The 20,275-nt window shown below is 42.0% G+C and overlaps 1 protein-coding gene across 2 annotated transcripts in view; it reads right to left on the reverse strand.

The window, feature by feature from the left end:
• Window positions 1-17,022, reverse strand: part of adamts3 (ADAM metallopeptidase with thrombospondin type 1 motif, 3) — a 114,678-nt gene extending 97,656 nt beyond the window's left edge. For both annotated transcript variants that reach the window (XM_067521808.1, XM_067521807.1), the window contains exons 1-3: window positions 16,585-17,022; window positions 16,085-16,106; window positions 10,499-10,935 (exon numbers count right to left, since the gene is read on the reverse strand). In XM_067521808.1, the coding sequence (XP_067377909.1) occupies window positions 10,499-10,935; window positions 16,085-16,106; window positions 16,585-16,644 (519 nt within the window). In that variant the 5' untranslated portion in view covers window positions 16,645-17,022. The remainder of the gene's footprint in view (window positions 1-10,498; window positions 10,936-16,084; window positions 16,107-16,584) is intronic.
• Window positions 17,023-20,275: the final 3,253 nt, after the last annotated feature.

Below are 20,275 nucleotides of genomic sequence, written 5' to 3' on the forward strand. Positions count from 1 at the left end.
ATGGACCCTTTAGTTATACAAATGGGGCAGCTGACAACAGTTCAGCCATTGGTCAAACATGAGATGTTTTCAGCAATGCACTGCAATCCTGAACTTCCGTAGACATCAGCCGGAGGAGCTGCACGGGAGAATGCAAAATTCTGAGTAAGAAGGCGCCGAACAATAAACAGACACGATGATTAGTAAGTAACCAAACTCTGAATTTACTGCTCACAACTGAGTTACTTAGGGTACAGTTAGCACCACTCCTCAGGTTTATAAAGCAGAGTTTCTCCTCATGTGTGTTTTTTGTGCCATATTTCAGATAAACTTGGGTGCACATGTAGTGTCAAAACATACATGTAGTAGAAATAATGGAGTACTAGCTGAAAATACCTAATTATCACATCTTCCATATTTTAATTAAGTGGTGCTCATGTCCAGATTCAGTAGATGAAGCATCGTTTCTCTCAACAGAAATGAAGAGCACTGCAAGGACTATAGCACGGAGCTTTTTGGAGAAAAATGTTATTTGACCCTTTATTTTGTTGGCTCTTTCCTCCAGCAGCGAGTGGATCAGCGGTGGACGGTCACAGTGACCTTGGCTCTTCTACAAAGTTCTTTTCAAAGCTCTGTATTTGTCGTGGGACAGATACGCAGGAACATTCTGAACCAAAAAAAAAGACATTAAGTTGTGCTGTGTGCTGCTGATGGTTTTTCAATGATAGTGTTCAAGCTGATGAAGTCTGAAATCATATCAGAAGTGGCCATGGAGTAGCAATATTTAACCTCTGCGATTAAATCTTAGGTCAAAAATAGCATGAATGCCGTTAGGACATTTCTTTATATCCACATCTCTGTCTGTGTTTCAGCACTAGTACAACCAGAAACTAAAGGTCAAAATAAATCAATTATAATCTCTTTGTTTTGTGGATTTCTCACAATCAATTAGAAAAACACTGAACCTCGTAAGAGAGAAAAGTCCTTTGGACGGCTTATGGGTGAAAAATGAGAAATTGTTATAGCTGGAGCTTAATGATGTCATTGTCTGTCAATTAGAGAGCTTTTCTGAGAGAGCAGAGGGTGGTGGTTTAGCAGCGACGCCTCGCGCTGGCCTTCATGGAAACGATCAATGAAGTGAATGAGGAATCCAAATAAGATGTGATGAACCTCGTCCTACGAGAAAGAGGATTTTACCGGAAATTAAACGCGGAGATACTTGAAACGTTCAAGCACGGAGACGAAAAGAATCACAGTTTGAAGCGTTTGTACATGAAATTCCAGTAATCATTTACTGCTTTTAAAGATCACTTGAAAATGCAGTCAAATGCAGGCAGCGCAGCTAGAAGGTCACCAGTTCGAATCCCTTCCTTGCCCATCAAACTACTGCTGCTACTACTAATACTTCACAACAAACTCTGGGTGTTACCGGAATTTGCATCAGGTGTAACTGGCAACAACAAATAAAGCGCGTAGAGGGAAACCACCATTTAACAGACAACTTTCAATACCATATGAAATGAAATAAGAACTCAATCAGGGTAAATTACTTGGACATACTATGTCCACTCACTGCCAATGTCATTCATAAATACTCTCATTATGCATTACACATTCAAATGTATCCTTGATCTAGACCCACTTAGAGATCATTTGTAAGGCTTTTTCAAACCCATACGCATGTTATGTGACATCCATAAACTCCATCCACTTATTTGAATGCTCGGACGCTGAAAGAGACGTTTTTATGATAGGAATTGTGCTGCACTCTGGCACGATGCACAGTTCAGTTAGTTCCCTGGACTCCACCACTTTACTTTTAAGCACAAAGTGGAGCATGTGGAGCACAGTACTGGGACTGACATTGTTGTTGAAGACACTGCCGCAATAGAAACACGTCAACGTGCATTCGTCCATCACGGAGCAGCTGGGAACGTAGGAAGACTTTGTTGCAATGCAACTATGATTAGTTCTTAAAAAAAAACCTTCATTATTTGATCAATTAATTATTCATGTTCCAACATTAGAACAAAACCCATGGAAATGAGTGCATGCGGCTAATAAATGACCTGTATATGCAAATTTTGGAAATCAAGGTAACTGAAGCATGGGAGATACAACGCCAGCTAAAAAGGGAGGAAAGTTAAAAAGATAAAATCCATCGCGGGATCATTTTCCTGGCAACAGACCCACAACTTGTGTGGAAACAGTGCATCCTGTGGCTGTCTCAAGGGTTTACAATGGCACACAAACTTTTTCGCAGCCCATTTCTGAGGTTGTCCAACGGCAGGAGCGACGATAGCAGGTGTCTAACAGAGGTTCAGCCTGTTGGTACGTAAACACAACCCTCAAAAGAGGGATCAAGAGTGCTGTGTTCCATCGGTTAATATCCCCAACATCAGCTCCAGCCAAGCAGACAGCACTCGTCTGCCAACGAAAACATATGGGATTCAGCTGAGGGCCTCCAGTTTTTCAAAAACAGTCTCTTTCAGTCTAAACTTCTTAAGGAGTTTGGTATGAATGGACTTTCTAAAAAAAAAAAAAAAAAAAAAGGTCTGGATTCAGGCGGGACACTGCCACCTTTCACCCCCGGTGTTGTTCGAAGGTGTGTTTGCTTTCAAAAATGTGACCAAACCTTCGTCATCGTTACTTGACATCTTTAAAAGGAGCTTTAAGGGGGAAAAAGTGACTCAAGTTAATTTCTAATCACTTGCGGGGAGGACACGTAACCTTCTTAACCAATTGACCCCCCCCCCCCCCCCAAAAAAAAAAAGATAATATTTTGGGGCAATATTTCGCACAAAATTTACAAAACTTCATCCTCTTGAATTACTGTGCTTGAAGCTCAGCCTCAGATATATTTGAGTTAATATCCTTTCTTTTGTGAGCTTTTTTGGAAGTCAGGTTATGCGTTTAAATCAAGAAACGGCGTGGGTCAAAAGTGGAGGGCGGAGATGGATGAAACAGGCTGCACTTCGAGAAACAATAGAAGGTTTATTTTTCCTTCTTGTTTCTTTTTGTGCCGCTCCACCGAACAGAGCAAACATTTGCACACGGCGTTGAGGAGGCCGTGACGAGTACACACTTGACTTAAAATTAAACTCCCACTCCGGTGAATGACTCTCAATGTTTGTCCGAAACGGCAACAGAAAATGTGGGCTCCTCTCAAGTTTATATAGGTCCCGATTAAAAATGTTTAAGCACACAAATGTCAGTGAGAGCTCACCGGCGGCGCACACTGAGCCGCACCGACTCGACTGCTGAGGAGAAATAGCTTGGCTGTGCATATGGTGGTGTGCCTCCCCTCCTGTACCTCAAACCATATGCCCAAACAAGCTCTGGGGTCAAGCTTCTGCAACAAGCCCTGGCCAAGTCAACGGAGAACATTGAGAACTATTAGTGAATAAACCTCTTGTGCCCGACTACAGTTCAGCGCAATGAAGTACTGGCTCACTTTCTTCTAATCAAAAAGGATATTTTCTTAGCTTCCCCCCCCCCCGACTTTCCACAGCAGCTCCAGATACTGCATGTGCAGAATGTTCTTTAATGTTTTAGAGGCCAAAGGCTTAGGCCACTAAACACATGCAGCTTTTAGCGGCAAAGGTTTCGCATATCTTATTTGCTGATTTTGTCACTCTTCATGAACCTCATCGCTGTAAGTCACATTTAACTTTTGCCTGAGCAGTTTGAGGCTAGGCAGGCTTTTACTCTGAAAGGACGCTCTAACTGATGCCTTAGCCTTTAAGCCGGCAGCGTGTTTACACTCGCGACTCTCTCACACACACACACACACACACACACACACCAAAGACACAGCAGTGGTCTGCCCTTTTGGCTGGCGGAGTCGATTATGCAACATGACACACATAGAGGTGGCCAAAAGGCTGGCGCAGTAAAGGTTAATACCGACAGTCAGCTCTCCCAGCGTCTGTCTGTATCTGTCAGTTGACCGGTCTACCTGTTTGCCTAGGCAAACTGAAAATAAAAAAAAAAAAGAGCTCTTCATGTAATACAGGGCAAGAGGAGCTTTTTGTTCCAGCTCTACTGCTTCATGGAAACAAAATAGTGAGGCAGAAGCAGCATTTCATTGGTGCTTCAAGGCATTTCCAGGCAGCTAACAGTTGGTTTTCATCATGCTGGAATACAACTAGTACTACATGGTAAGGAGACATATTTATGGCTGCACATGAAAGCATGATAATTTGTCCTCTTAGACACAGATGTGATGTCCCATAATCTGTGGCAATTAAGGATATAAAAAAATAAAAATAAAAAAAAGGGCCAGCGTCACGGCGATGTGTCAGTGATGCCATAGCAAAGAAGAGGAAAGTATTTTAGGATCCAGTGACAGTCATTATCATTTTCCCATATTATACATCTCTACTGGGAAGGAAATCTGGTATATTCATGTCACTGCAGAGCCAATCTCAATTACAGTATTTCACTTCTGATCAGTTCTTGATCAGAACACTGGGCTAAATAGCCCAGAGGCAAAAAACAACTGTAGTTGTTTTGTGTTCCTCTAGTCTGGGTGCCCTATAAGAGGGGTGGGTTTGGGGGATTTTATCTGTTCCCCACTGTCTCATAATCCATCCATAGGGTCACGTACTCACTCTATTTAACTAAACACCATATGCAAATACATTTGAATGCCACTAAAATTAGTTTAATAAAATGTTCCCAGTAAAAGTATTTTAACCACAAGTACAACACGCGTTTTTTGTGACTACAGCAATTTTACTCGTTTTTTTCTTCTCGGTTTTTAACACTTGAGTTTAAAAAATAAAAAAGAAACTCACCTCACTTCACACCCAACATGTTTAATGACCTTTGAAGTCTTTCTCTAAAATGACAAAAGGGACTTTCTTGCCTAAACGCGCTCACACGCGCACAGGTGACGGTAACGTCGCACCTTTGTTCCTGCTGTGAAGTGAAACTCCTGCGCATTGCACATCCATCATCCACCAATATCCACCTCTGTGAAACCCCATACTATCAAGCAAAATCGTCCATATCGTAGCTGCCATCCTGGCTAAAAACAGAGCGAGCTTATTAAATGATCCGACTAAGATGTGAGAATATGGCTTAATGTAACCAAAACATTTAAAGAGATTTACAGTTATTTTTATCCTGCAAGTGCTTAAACACACATATGTTCAGGCATATTATCAGGCACCCAAAATAAATCCAGCATCAGGAAGTAATACATAGCTGCTGTGGTTTAAATTATATTAATGATTGAAGGTGGTGAGAAAAGTTCCATCATTTCATTTCTAACAGTGTAGAGGAGTTTCCCCGTCTCAAATTAGATCATTCATTTCCTCTGTCATCTTTCCTGCACTGAGGAGCTGGAAAAAAAAACAAAAACAAAACAGATCCAGACATTACGTTGGGAGTCCTTGTGTCTAAAAACACACCAGACGTGAGAAGCTTCTCCTCGCGCTCGTGCAAAGGTTGAGGCAAGACGTGAACTTGTCCAGAAGAGGTGGGGAATGGCAGCGACACTTCGGACATCCCAGGGTCAGTATTGTGTGCTGTGCAGTTTGATCCATTTAAACAAAGAGACACATGACTGACAAAAGCAATGGTCCTCAGCTGAGTCCCCATCCTCTGTCTGTTTAGGATGGACAGACTGTGTGAAAACTGCACGAACCAGGTGTGTTTCAAGTATCAAACACTGTCATTAACTCCCGTACACTAAAGCAAATACCTGCATGAGGCCCGTACACGCATTTCCAAACCTTTTAAGAAATCTAAAAAGGCAGTGCATGTTTCTAAAGAGGTCGTTCCTTTGATCTTTCCATTCGTGGATTGTTATCGATCCTGATTAAAAACGGGACCACAAGTTAAGCTGAAAACATATAAAAAGACCATCAAAGAGTTTCTGATCCACACAAAGACAACTTTCATAAACAGCCCGGTCTGCTACAGGGCAAACTCACTGAAGGCAGCATTTTCATTTCAGTATTTCACTCACAAGCCATTAGGAGGAACACGTATCCATCCGTACGCATCTGCATTTTTATTATTATTTTTATTTTTTTTTTGCAACGCCAGCATTTAGAGAGTACGTTTCTAATTAACATTTGTGCAAAGCTTTGAGAAAACTGTCCCACAGCAAATGCAAATGCAAAGCATCTTTGAATCCTTTACTTTAGCTTTATCAGTCAAAAACTTCACAGTGATACATAAGAAAGTAAAGCAGCTAATCAGAACATTTAGGAAGCTGCGATCACACAATGGTTGTGGTATATGGCTTGAAAAATTACTGCATTATACAGGTCGGTGTTTCTGTTATTTATCCTACTAAAGGCTTCAGAATGATTGCATGGTTGAATCAACACTGCTCAAAAACTGATCATCAGAACCTTTATCCATCGCAGGACTGTTGAGTTAGACTACAATAGATTTAGCGGAATGTACCTAATAAAAAGCCAGATGCGGCCACAGGCTGCACATGCGTGCAGTCATACTTTCAAAATTAATTCCAAGTTTGTAATTGAGGCCGTGTCATGAAGCACTGCAGTGAACACGAGAAATAAATAGGCCGTCAGACTCGGCTTCGTGCTATATTTGAAAGTGCGCTCGGTCGTGACCCTGCCAGGTTAGGTTCCGCTCCACACGTAGGACTAGAAAGGGCAGAAAAAAAAGAGAGCTGAGCACTCATATGCTTCATCGGGTGTGGAGGAACTCCTCTCCCCGGTTGCCCTGGCATGCATGCAACATGAAGGCTGACTGGCTGTTCATGCTGCTGAAGCAGAGGAAGGATCTGCCCCGTAACTAGTTAGCATTTAGCAGTTAGGCTGCCTGCCTGCTGCAGTAAAGGGTTCCAGACAGCAGCCTGGCTATAATTAAGAAACAGTAAAACACACACCTAGTGAGGGCTAAGGCTACTATTTGAGATCAAAGACCACTGGCCCTCAACAACAGGCCTTTTCATCAGCTACCACTGGGATTGGTGAGTGTTTGATCTTGGCTTATGGAGTCTTGCTGGCTTTGCATTAAGGCTGCGAACAAGAGAAAAGTTGACCATGTTCTGCATGTGCTTTACAGCAGAGAATGGTCAGATATTTATAAGGGTGTTAGCGCAAGCTAATCGTTTTTGGGTTTCAACTGACGTCGACATCTACTCGGAATTAACCTTTCAAAAGTTGGGGCGAGTTAAACAGGATGTTGAGTCTCAAGGAGTTTTCTTTTGTTTCCTTTTTGTCACAGGACACTGGTGTCAACGGTTTAAATGAAGAGTTCCCCAATAAGTGGGAATAAAAGCACAAGCGAGCTGCTGGTTGGTGCCAAGAAACATTAAAACACTGAAAAGCATTCGTGGTGCCAACAGCTCTATTTTGTGCACAATGTGAAATTATCGTGAGTGGTTTTTGGTGTCAGATCAGCGATTTCCCACCCAACAGCTGCTGGAGAGTGATGTCAGTTTCAACTTCGCTTCCTGCGTTGGATACAGCCCTAATCATTGCGGTTTGCATCTTGTGGTGTTCACAGTGTAGTTAAATGCTTCCAGTCAGGCCAGAGACAATGTGAATAAGAAAAAAAACAAACCGACACATCAGTGTTTGATGACCTATATCTAAAAAGGTCACAATCCTGCTGATTGAGATTTCATGCAGTGTTGTGCTGCGGCCTTCTCCAAATCATCCTTCCACTGGTCGAATCATGCTGACCTTTGACGGCTGTTGGCGTCTTCACAGTGACATCCTGCTGCGACGACGGTATTTGCGAAAGCAAAACTCACCTCCTGTGTGGGCCCCTCTCAGGCCCGAATCTCTATTCAACTATAAATGTCTCAGGGAAGAAGCACTTGGAGAGACTTAATCTGCCCAAGTGATGTACTGCTTCCTCCTGCTCCAATCAAAGGAAACGGCAGAGTCCTGCAGAGGACGGACTTAAAGGCCAGACTTCTATTAGCTTTGTTTAGGACATGTGCTCGTCACTGCCGCTGCAGATGTTTACTTCAGGGAAATCAGAGAAATATAAACCAATATATATCTAAAGAAAATGTAGTATTCTGTTGTAAAAGCCCCACAAGATCAGTGTACATTACTAGTTATTTGATACTTTTCTTATTTTTCTTATTATTTTTATTATTACACTGCAACTCCTTTCGGTATTTTACCTGTGATTTTAATAATGAAAACACTGTGTAACCACTACTTCTAGAGCCATTTAAAAAGGCTGGCTGACATTTTTTATTTTTTTATTTCAGTACTCTGATTGATGTCAAATGTGATCATTCTGGCTCAATAACTTCTTGGACAAATTACCATCTCTGACAGGCAGAGCAGAGACCTCTGGGAGGGAAAAGCAGGAGTTGATAATTGAGCTAAACCTGCACATTACACACATCATGCCACAAGGTGTAAATACATATTCAGAAAGCCTTTCTATTCCTGCTTAGGATGGCTGTTAGACAGCAGGGCGTCATCTCTACATTACTGAAAGGCAGCGGGATTATGGGATAAAGGATGAGACTCAACAAGAATTTGTCATGATCGTTGTTGTAGAACTAAAACATTCGCCAAAAGCTGTTATTAATTTAATAACCACTTGTGTAGAGTAATTTATCAAGAGCAAATAACAAGTTCAAACATCCACTTTTCTGCGTTCTGTGGCATTTACATGGAATCAACTTCCTATTGTTTGCTTGTTTCCATACATGCAGCCTCACAGAAATTATTTTGAAAATTACTTATAGGTATCAAGAAAGTTTTTAGATCCATTTTTTTTTTTTTTAAATAGTTCTATAGAAGATGTAGGTTCACCATTTCCAAGATTTGCAGTTTATTTCCTTCCCGTAAAGCTCACTTTAGCAACACTGTCATAAATTTGAACATTTGCTTTTGATAGAATCTAATCAAGAACAGGCTTTAACGTAAGCTCTACTCACTCGAGCTCCTCTTAGCTGGAGAGGGCAATTATTTCATTACTGCACTTGTGTATTTGAAACCTCTTTTCCTTTTCTGTATTAAACCACTTTATATCCGACCCATCACATTTAAAATAGTTATTTGCAGTGGCAGGATGGTTTGCAGTTGCATAAAATGTTTTTCCTGTCAACCCCCTCCCCCCCCCCCCCCCCCCGCTTACTGTAACGTTTTAACCTTATTCTGGGAAAGTACTGTACAGTGTGTCATCGTCTGTTTTCCACATAAAAACCCTAAACGATATCTGTCAGCTTCTCACTTACGAATCAGTCTATTAAAGTTTTCCTTGGAAACCAGCCCAGTTCTCACAAAATTCTTCTTCCACCAGCACGAAAAAAAAGAAGAAGAAAAAAAAAATGCAGGCCAAAATCAGACCCTCGATTTAGTCCTCGCTGGCCAGCAACACTGTCGAAAGCTCACACTCCCACACCTGCGAGAAGGCTGCTGAGCCTACTCATGGAACTGCTTTCACAACTCACTCCTAGTATGTTTCCGCCATGTTTGAGCGTTGCGTATACCATTACTAAAGGACCCCGAATTTTCATTGTCTGCAGTGAAACATTACTGCAGACAAAAGATAACTCCAGTGTTAACAACAGATACATTTTTCATAATTTTTTTTTTAGCTAATGGTGCCAAGAGTGAGAACACCATTAGGCACGTCATTCAGATTCATCCATTGTGGATTGTAAATGTTTGTGAAAAATAGCTGTTGAGATCATTTAATGTGGACCAACGGACCAACTATCATTCCTACCGTCTCACCATTAGCGTGCTTATCGTTATGAATATTGAGGAGACCAGTTCAATCAACTCTGCGACTGCAATTTTAATTTCTGTGTACCCTGCATTGAAAGTGATGCGCACACACACAACTGAAATGAAGCCTTCCCTCCTAATTAGGCAATTAGGCGCTAATTACAATGCAGTCACCAAAATGATCAAGGCACGAGCTCCTGTGTTTTATCCCTGCAACGGGTTTGAAGAAAGCAAAAAAGGTTCGACTGAAAATTGAGCACACGAGTAGAGCACCTGTTCGTCCTTAGGGGACAAAATCCACTTAAGCAATATCTGTTTGCAGCCTCACAGTGCGCTTGCCAAATAAATTAATTGTTGGTATAGTGTCTTCAGCAGATAGCACGAACCCTTTCATTCTGACACAGTAAGTCTCTCGTTGAAAGCAGAGATTTGTGCTGGGGATTTCGCCCCAGGTCATTCACCAATTACCGTTCAAGTGTTTTATAGGGGGTGAGTCTTTCAGGAAGCACAAAAGAAACTTGTGTTTTATGTTGGGAAGAAGTTGGGGGGGGGTCAAATCCGCTCAGTTTGTGGGTGCAATGGATGGCCACTCAGCCGTAACAAACCTCTGGACAAAACGCTGTTCTTCTGCTCGCTTGATGAATATCTACCAGTAACAATGTGCTGTAAAACTGCTGAGTGCTGACGCAGAGACGGGCTAAAATCAGGAGTTACGGACGCCTAAAGTCCCTTAGTGCTACTTGATAAGGTCATGGCACTTGGTAATGAAAACACAGCATCTAAGTAGGTGGGAGAGTAAGGAATTTTAATGGCTGAGGACTTACCAGTCCATCACAGTTGTTAATGGCAACCGAGGCCCCAGGGACATCTGTGATGTCACCAATGAACGTGCAGTCCGTCTTTAGCAGCTCACGGAGAACTATCCTTTCCGTCCCGCTGGATTTGGACTGGTTGAGCGTGGCACTGGCGTCTTTGCCCACACTGTCGCTGGCGTTCCCGAAGCCCTGGACCTCATCGTGCCACTCCACCATCGCGCCGGGAGCCACCAGCCTGCTGTTTGGGCTCAGACGGAGGTGGAACTCCTTCCCGAAGGCCGTGATGTTAAAGAAAAGTTTCTGTTCGGATTCACCAGAAGAAAACACCTCCCGCTTCACGCGCTGCTTGTGAGTGGCCGAGAGCAGGTGTGACAGGAAGTGTCCATGAGAGTCTGTGCTGAAGGGAGTGATCAGCCCATATTCCTTCAACCGGCTTCTCAGCTGGTCTGTAAAACAACACAATGAAGCCTTTTTTACTTTCGTGCACCTGGTAACAGAAAAACACCTTTGTATGTTTGTGAAGTGACAAGACCTGTTACTACACTCAAATGTCCACGAGGTGTGAAAAGACTGCAGTGCTCTGAGAGTCGTATTTTTACACAGAAGTAGTATTTGAAGGCCTTTTACAGGATCCTTTACTACAGCTGCAGCTAATAATCACTTTTATTATCAACCAGTTATTTAATATTAAATATTTTTCCTTAATAAAGTGAACAGATGTTTTGTCCAACCAACAGTCCAAACCTATTCAATATTTAATTATATAGAAAGCAAGACATAAGTCTTCAACATAGTTAGTATTTTGTCGTCAAGTTTCTTACTGATTAATAATCTAATCAATCGATTTTGTAATTGTAATTAATTGTTTCAACACATAATCTAACCTTTTCTGACGTTATCAATATCACATGTTTACAGTCTTATACCATGGTTCTGGAACACAAGACTGTGCCCCTAGTTTTTCCCCCTTTCCCTTGTCTCTTGCATACTATAAGCAGCTCCTTGACATTTGAAAATTGAATACAATATTCCAGAAATCTGATACTTACTTTGTCAGTCTGAGCACTCGAAGACACTGTACAAAATGTAATTCTCCTTTGAGGCAGGGTTCAGATTTTATTAAGCTGGAAAGTTACAATTACAAAAGTTTCTTTCTCCGTCTTGATACTTGAGAGGTGAATCACAGACGCAGGACAATATTGGACACTATCTGGAGTCTGAGCTAGCATGTCTCTGAATGGCCATTAGAAGGAAACCTACAGGCCTTGGACGGACTCCGCTTTTCCATATACGTGCTATTGCTCAGGAAAAAAAAAAAGTAACATGAATATCTAAACCTTATAATTATCTCGTAGGTTTTTGACTAGAAGACAGTCAAACAGGTGTCCGAGGTGAAACCCAAATGACATGTTCGAGGAAAATGACAGGCTTTAGAAACCACGGCGCGCAAACTCTAGACACACGTGACGTAAAAAAAAAAAAAAGAAAAAGAAAAATGCATCTGGACAAGCTTTTGAAGAAACAAACAGGTATGGGATTAATGATAGTGAAAAAACTAGGAGGGACGAAAGCTGCTTGAACGCTGACTTCGATAAAACAGCAGCAGCACAATGGATTTGTGATCAGCTGAAATGGACCCGCGTTCCTCACGTTCCTGCCACAGGTTCAGAGCTCTGACACTCGCCCACAGAGCAGTCAGCTCAACAGCTTCTTCCTACCCGAGCACCTACAAACCCTCTTGGCCACTGTGCTCTGACAACAAACTGCGTCTGGTGGCCTCAACACAATGCAGCCAAGATCCCAAGCAGCGTTCCATGGTTTAACTCTGTAGCCTTAATCCTAGCATTCAAAAAGCTGTCAAAGGCAGAACCCTGGATGGTGACTGCTGAATGAAAGTTCATGAATATCACATTTTCTAACTTTGGCCAAACCACCTCAAACCAGCAAGGAAAAGCATGGACATAAACAAAAGTTCAGCAACTTTTCGTGTCAAATAAGCAAAACTATAACTATATTTGGGAGACAATGGTGTGTTCATGTACTGTAGCTTCCCATTAACTCAAACTTAATAGTGTTGTCAGGGTCTTCCAGTTCTTTTACGACCTACAGTACTAATGCATACAGGCTTAGGGCAGCTTAAGCAAATGCAATGGCATTAAAACAAATTTAAACAAAATTTTAAAAAAATAATAAAAATCTGCCTCAAATTCATTTGTAATGCTGTTGATTTATGTGTTAAACTAAACCTGTACAGTTTCTGAGAGCCTGACATTTAAAAGGAACCTTTTCTTTAGAACAGACCTTAAATAAAGGCTTGTGTTTGCATCGCTGTGTGGGGGATTTGCTCTAGAGGGAAACAGCAGATTTAACGAATTGTAAAAGGATAAAACTTATAAAAGCCCAATAAGTACAATTCCTCTCAGTGCCTGTGTGCAGGGAAGTAAAAGCTGAAAAAGTTGGAGGTCACATTTTGACATTGAAGCTGCATCAGTTCTCAGAGGGGGAAAGAGTTGCCATCATTTTGAGTTAACAGATGAAATACATCTATGGTTTTCTGTGAATACTGAGAACCAGACAGCACAATCGGTTATTCTGTCCACTCTAAAGTGAAAGGGCATGGCTGGGGTGGTTTACCCGTACGGGGCCTACTTTGACTTTCGTGGACTTTCATGGACTTTCAACACACGTCATACAGGAGAAATCACACTTTTAAAACCTGTAAAAACGTTTGTCTCGTTTCTTTCTGCAAAGTACACAAATAATTGAGAGCTGTCACCTTGTAAGTCTGTCTATAAAAGTACAGCTTCCATAGAGAACTGCAGTTTTAAATGAAAATACATTTGACTTTTGAGATGTCAACATTCTTTTCTCCAGTGGCTATTAGTATTTTTTTTGCCTATTTGTTAGACAAACTTTCATAAGTATTTCTAGTGAGCACAAACTGCCCAGTAGTTGATCACCAAATTAAAAAAAAACTTCAAAATGCATCGCGCAATTTTAGCCACATTTTAGTGACGGCTCCAATTAATCCCTCGTGATTTGATGGCATTTTATACACAGGTGATGACACGTCATCCATAAAAGTCCGATAAACTGGAGATGTGACGTTAAATACTTAGTCGCAATGAGGCCTTTTATTTCTGGCAGGAAACTGGTATCTGGCTGCTGACTGACTCTGTAGGCAGAGCAAACGACGGAGCCAGTCGGAGAAATAAAAGCTCGTGTCAGCAGGGTAAACAATTAGCTTCAAAGATTGGTCAGAATGTGTTCAGTCAAGTTATTTTTTACACTTATCTCTGAAAAGGGAAGTCATATTCTGTGAGGTTAACTTTACAGTTGTGATTTGTCAGCATGGATGTACCATGAGAAAACGGGCCTGCGGTGCATTTCTAGGTACTTGTTCATTCTGTGTGAGTTGTTTTGCTTGTTTTTTTTGTATCTTTTTTCAAACAGGAAATATGAAAAAAATCCTGAAATGTCTACAACATAGGTAGTCATGGCAAAACTAGCACTAGTTCTACATTCACCAAGCCAACTTTTAGCGGAAATACATCAGGTTTAAATCAGGGAATCACGGCATAACGTACAGTAGCAGGTGTGACTGTCCAAGTGTGTATCGCTTACACTGAAAAGCCATATAAGGGGATGCAAACTTAACTTTAAAAATGATTAATGCATGTTCATCTAGTAAAATGTTCTTTTATCATCAGTAGGGGAAAAAACGTGGTCAAGGAGTTACAGTAAGATAATAAAAAAACGTGCTGAAGTTTGCATCGGCCTTGGTAAATAAATTAAAAATCATTCATTTCTGATGAAGGAACATTCGTACTAGCTGAATGTGCAGTAAACACTATGTTGATGAATGCAAATTTCCAAATAAGGGCTTAGAAAGGAGAAAAGAAAGCTTGCAAGTGATGAAAACCACAACCACAGGGAGAGAATGAAGGGTCATAAGGCTGATGTGAGTCATAAGGATTGGCCTTCACAGACCCTAACCTACGTATCTATTTTGGTGATAATCTGGATTGTTACACAACTCTGTGACGCCTTCATCAAAACACCAAGCTTTGGGTGGAAAACTCTTCAGTGGTCCGTGACATGACAAAAAAGGAATCTGTTGAATTGTGCCACTTGTTGATTACTGACGCCACTCTGCAGTGTTCAAAGAGCCTCTGTGGTACCGGTGCTCCCGGAGGCAGGTTCGCTGCCACGGTAACAACAGTACGGCTGGCACGTCACAGTTCAAACTGCACCGGTGGAGAACAATGTTTGGACACGAGCACAGCATCTGATCGAACACACTGTATATTGTTATGGTTCACAGTGGAACGAGATGGTTCCCTGTCAGTTTGTAAGAAAAACTTAGGTAACTTAAAAAATAAAAAGATGTGGGTTTTCAGGTGCCCCCTGGTAGCCCGATGCCTACTGGGGGTTCAGTGTGAGTCAGGCTGTGGACTTTTGATGCAGCCCTGACTTCGTCTCTTAGAATCATGTCTCCACATTCTCTGTTAAACAAGTTGACCTCAGTGATCTGACTAACGCTTCGACTCCATTTGAAAGCTTGAGAACTGACCTGACCAATCAATGGATATGAATAAATGGCTAATGTAGATCCCTGTGTTACGGCTGACAACCTCTCCAGGGTGTACACTGACTTTGGCCCCGGTTTAGATCCTGGATGGATGAATGGCCCCTGCAGCCAGGTGCACCTCGCATATGATGATATGGACGAACGAAAGCAAAAAGTCCTGTTGGCAGATACCAACTAACAACAAAGAATGTTACCATCGTGACATTTGTTCAGGTAGGACGTCCTTATGTCGATTACTTTCTCTACTGGGCCCCAGATACGTGAAACCAAACAGAACAACTCTTACGCTAAGAAAAAAAAAAAACACAACCAACATTGACAGATTCAGTCCAGAGGAAACTTGTGTGACTATACTTGAACAGTACCAATGAGCTGTTTTTACGTAGGATCATCTGACTTTAGCTCATGGAAGACGAAAAAAAAAAAAGCTAAAAAAGGTAAGAAGTTATGAGAAGTCCAACTAAAAAAAACTCAAACAACTGCTTACAAGGCCCCTAAAGGCTGCTCTGAACACAGACAGTGCTTAACTGCCAACTGTCATCCGCCTGCGTGGGGGTCTTTGAGGTGTTTAGCAAATAGTGGTGGGTGTAAAGAAAAAAGAAAAAAAAAAAAGGATCCTACGTGGACACTGTTGCAGCTCACTTGTTTCTTAACTTCAGAATGGATAACAGATGTGCAAGATTTAGAAGTGGAATTTTCTTTCCTGTATAACAAAGCCCTTGAAGCAGTTCACTCATGTAATATAAGTGTGTGTGTGTGTGAGCTGGAGGAGTGTGTGTGTGTGTGTGTGTGTGTGTGTGTGAGGGGGGGGGGTGTTAAACGAGGGTGGGAGGGCGCAGCTCCTCACACACACACAAACTCTCCACCCACTTTGATGTCAGTGCACAAGTTGCCCTCCAAAGTTTCTTCAGTGGTCAGAGTACAAACTCCAAATCCCAACTTACTGTAGAACCCAATTGTGAACAAAATGAACAAACAGTGAACAAATAATGAACAGGACTCACCCTCTCTACCTACTTCGCCAGCCTGTGGGAAGAGAGAGAGAGAGAGAGAGAGAGAGAGAGAGAGAGAGAGAGAGAGAGAGAGAGACTCGTTAAATGCGATGAAAAGCCAGAAGCAAATCACAGATTGCGAGTTTGTGATGCCCAGCAGCAGCAGCAGCAGCAGCAGCGCTGCCGCCCTGAAGCAGTTTGCTCCATGCTGAGCCACTTGTAGACGTTTGAAGAACGAACGTCTCCTACTTCACGTGTGTTTTGTAACGGGCTTAAAATCCCGCTGTGTGCGGTGTCAACATGCGTTTGCCAGAGGAAGTCGCAAAGCGCTTTTACGCACAAAGCCAAATGTGATACGTTTGACACAGTAAAAAAAAAAGAAAGAGCTGTGGCTGTTTCGGCTTTACACACACACACACACATCTTGATTTCCCACTAACCAGGAGGCTCAGAGAGGAAAGATTGTGGAGAAGAAGACAATGAGGCTGCTGTGAAGCGATGCAGACACTTACCTTGTCAGCTGAAGTCAACGCAAATCCTACCAGCAGCCACGCGAGTGACAGAGCAGCCATCCGGAGAGTTCTCACGACAGAGTCAAGCTTTAGAAAACTTTAAGAACAACCAACCAAAAAAAATTAAATCCCTACGCAAGCGTGACCCGGCTCATTCAGAGGCTAAGGTGGATGTGCAGACTGGGTCTCAGGTTCACACACGGAAGACATAAAGTAAGATTCATGAGGAGTGAGGCGAGTTGCGGCACTTTGTCAGTCAGTTGGTGTAGTTGTTGTTGCTGGTGGTGTTGTTGTTTTTCTGTTGACTGAAGTTTCTAGAAAGTTGCGGTGAAATTTAGCAACACACCCTCTGTGCCGCTGCTGGCCGGACAGAGCTCTCGCAACCTGGCGCTTTGCTCCTCTGGCTAATAAACGACAGGACCAGCCCTGTGTGACGCCAGCCTGGCCTTTCCTCCAACCCTTAACACATGGTGGGGCGGAGGAGGAGGAGGGGGAGGGGGGGGGGGGAGCCCTCCTCCTCCTCCTCCTCCTCCTCCTCCTCCTCTCCCCCTACAACCTCATCCCAGGACAGGACGGGAGCAGAGAGGCAGCTCCACATTCAGGATCGATATCCGAAGTGGCAGCGCTGCTAAACCACATTCTCTATTCCAGTTGAAGTAGAAGCTCTGAAATGTGACTTAACCACTAAAGTGTCCCAGTAAGAACCGGGATTTCTCTGGACAGCGACGAACCTGATGCTGCAGACGTGAATGTGCCAGTTTGGTTCAACATGCGCCTCGTGAGAAATTGGATTTCTGCCGAAATCGGAGAAGTTCAGGTTGAAATTGCTGTTTATTGCCACAGCGTTAAACTGCTTGGCTTCATATTTGTCAGTTCTTGTGTTTCCATTGACAATTATATGTCAACCCTCTTCCTCTTTAAGTATGATGTTCCCCTAAGATTAATACTTGGTCCAATACGTTTCTCACTCTACATGTTTCCACTGGGTGATGTTACACGCAGACATATTTAATTCACTGTTATGCTGATGACACTCTGCTGTATCTCCCTATTACTCTTATGGACCATACTAAGCTGAGTTCTCTACAACATTGTTTGTCCAATATTAGAAACTGGATGTCCTTACTTTTTTTTTTTTTTTACACTTACATACATACATGCTTTATAAATAAAGTTATTATTATTATACATATAATTATTATTCCTCTACCATACTGCAGAAACAGTGGTTCCACTTATGTTGCACAAAGTAGACATTGCTCTAGTTTAATTTGATACTACACACTCATGCAGACTAACAAACAAACAGGGCTGTGAGAAACCGTAGGGTCTTCGGTCCCAGCATGCGGCGCTGGAACACGCAGCAAAGACTACAATGGCAGCATGTTCAAACTGTGAACAAAGCAGCACTTGCTTGCCATTTTCACACCACTCTCACTCAGCAGAGACGGTCAATAGCTACTTCCAGCTGAGAATATGTCTGACAAAAAGTTATAACATGCACTGAGGGCATTGTCAGGTCCGCTCACTGAGGGGACTGCCACTGATTCGACATGCTGAAAAGCTGCCGACAGGGGTCCGACCAGTGCCAGCGGTTCAAGAGCCACTACAAAAACTAGGCCAACGGACGCTCATCACAAGCCGACCGTCGGTTTGAAATTGATTCGACTGCATTTGGAGATGATGTTGAACTGTAGTGTCTGATATTACTGGCGTATCCATTATTTTGTCCAGCCCATTCGGAACAGAAAGGATCGGGGGGAATTATGAAACAATGCAGTATATCTGTATAATGTTGTACACCTTTCAAAATGACGTGCAGTTGAATCAATGCTTTCTGAAACGGTCTCATCTTCAGGAGGTTGAAAGGCCAGTTCACTAATTCCAGGGTCAATGGTTTGATCCCCGGCCTCTTCTGTTTGCAAATAAGAGTCTATGGCTAGGACGCTGAAGCCAGAGAGTTTCTGTTGCTTTGCACGGCAGCTACTGTAAACTGTCACTAGTCTCGCTTAGTGAATACTGTAATAAAATGTGGTAAACTGTCCCTAAATGTGTACATACGGTTTTTCAGGGTAATGTTCGGGTAGTGGATTCCAAAAATATCGAAGAATTGCTACAGTTATTCTGTGGACGTAGGTCGTCTGAGTGCGTTATGTCTCCCAGACCGACTCTCTGATGTTGAGGTCAGGTCTCTGTGGGGGTCATCCTGCCTTTTTGATGCAGAACTCCTTGTTCTTCTTGCCTCTGAACAGAGTCCTTAATGATCCTGGCTGTCTGTCTGCTGCAGAATCAATTCTGGGCTGATTACACACTTCCCCAGGGGGCCACTCTGTGATGGATCTGAACATCTGAACCACCTAAAAAGGTTTGATGCATCGACATGTAAGCAGTATTTCAAGGGGTGGGTCATTTATTTATTTTTTACTGTCTATTATTTAATCGGTAAATCATATTTTGGTAGTAAAACTGTGTTTTCATATGTGACGCATGATATTTCACTAGTAATATTTTTCAAAAGAAAAATCACACAAACCTATGTGTGAAGATGTTTTTGTTATATGTCAACTATCCAAAATTGCCCGAGTTCTGTGCTATGTGAACATATCACATGCTAAATCTCTAAAACCCAGTGTCACTGTAAACATAAATCAGCAAAGTACAAAATTGCCCTGTTGCTGGTATTTACATGTGGACACACACGCAGACAGCACTTGAATAAACTGACCAGTTTGACTTGGGGCCCCTTCGTCCTACATTATCTTTAGATTCAATTCAACCAAAGTATGATTTTATAATTCTTTAATAATCTCGTGGCCCCCAGGTGAGTTGTTGGCTTGCGTGCTGGAAAACACTGCCCCTGTACACGTCAATACTGTGAGTATAGTGTTAGTATAATGATTATTATGCCTACCCTTCCTCATCTGAACACATGGTGGGACAGGAGAACAAGGAGAGACGCACAACTCCCCGAGCCAACACACAGGAATGTAGAAGAGGAACAAATACTTATACTCCTAATCAGAGTTAGTAACTATCCAATTACATTCACTCAAGTACTGTAATTATTTACAAGTTTGTGGTACTTTTACTTTACGTGAGTATTTCTATTTTCGGTGTATTTTTTACTTCAACTGCACTGCGAGTTTAACAGAATAATGTTGAACTTTTACTGCACTACTACTACTACTACTACGACTGCTTGTTTTTTATAAATTACCAGAACTTATTTTGCCATGAGTTCGACTTTTGAGAGTTTGTCACAATCTGAATGAGATCGACATTAATCTTATTAACTCACATTTAATAGGGTTTAATATACCTCGTTTTCTTTGGATAGTACTTGCACTGTTCTACTTTAGGTTAATTTTACATTTAAAGTACTTTTAATAGAGGCTTTGTTGTTTTATTGAATCAGAGTGTTATTTTCATAATAATAACAAAAATTACGTTTGATTTTTGGAAGAAATTTCAGTTTTGTGGAAGAAAGTTGCTTTTGTTTCATGATCTGTGATTTTTTTTAGGGTTGAAAGTTTTCTTCTCATGTATTTGACTATAATGATGCATCTGTGAGTCTTAAATCTTCGGCATCATTTTCACATAAACCATCAGCAGCACAGTTCCTTTCTCAGCGGACTGAAAGGACCCGGAGGGTGAGAGCTGCATGCAGGAGCAGATTAGGGGATGTAGCAAT

This window comes from Channa argus, chromosome 11, assembly GCF_033026475.1.
Source record: "Channa argus isolate prfri chromosome 11, Channa argus male v1.0, whole genome shotgun sequence".
In the NCBI taxonomy this organism is placed as follows: Eukaryota; Metazoa; Chordata; class Actinopteri; order Anabantiformes; family Channidae; genus Channa; species Channa argus.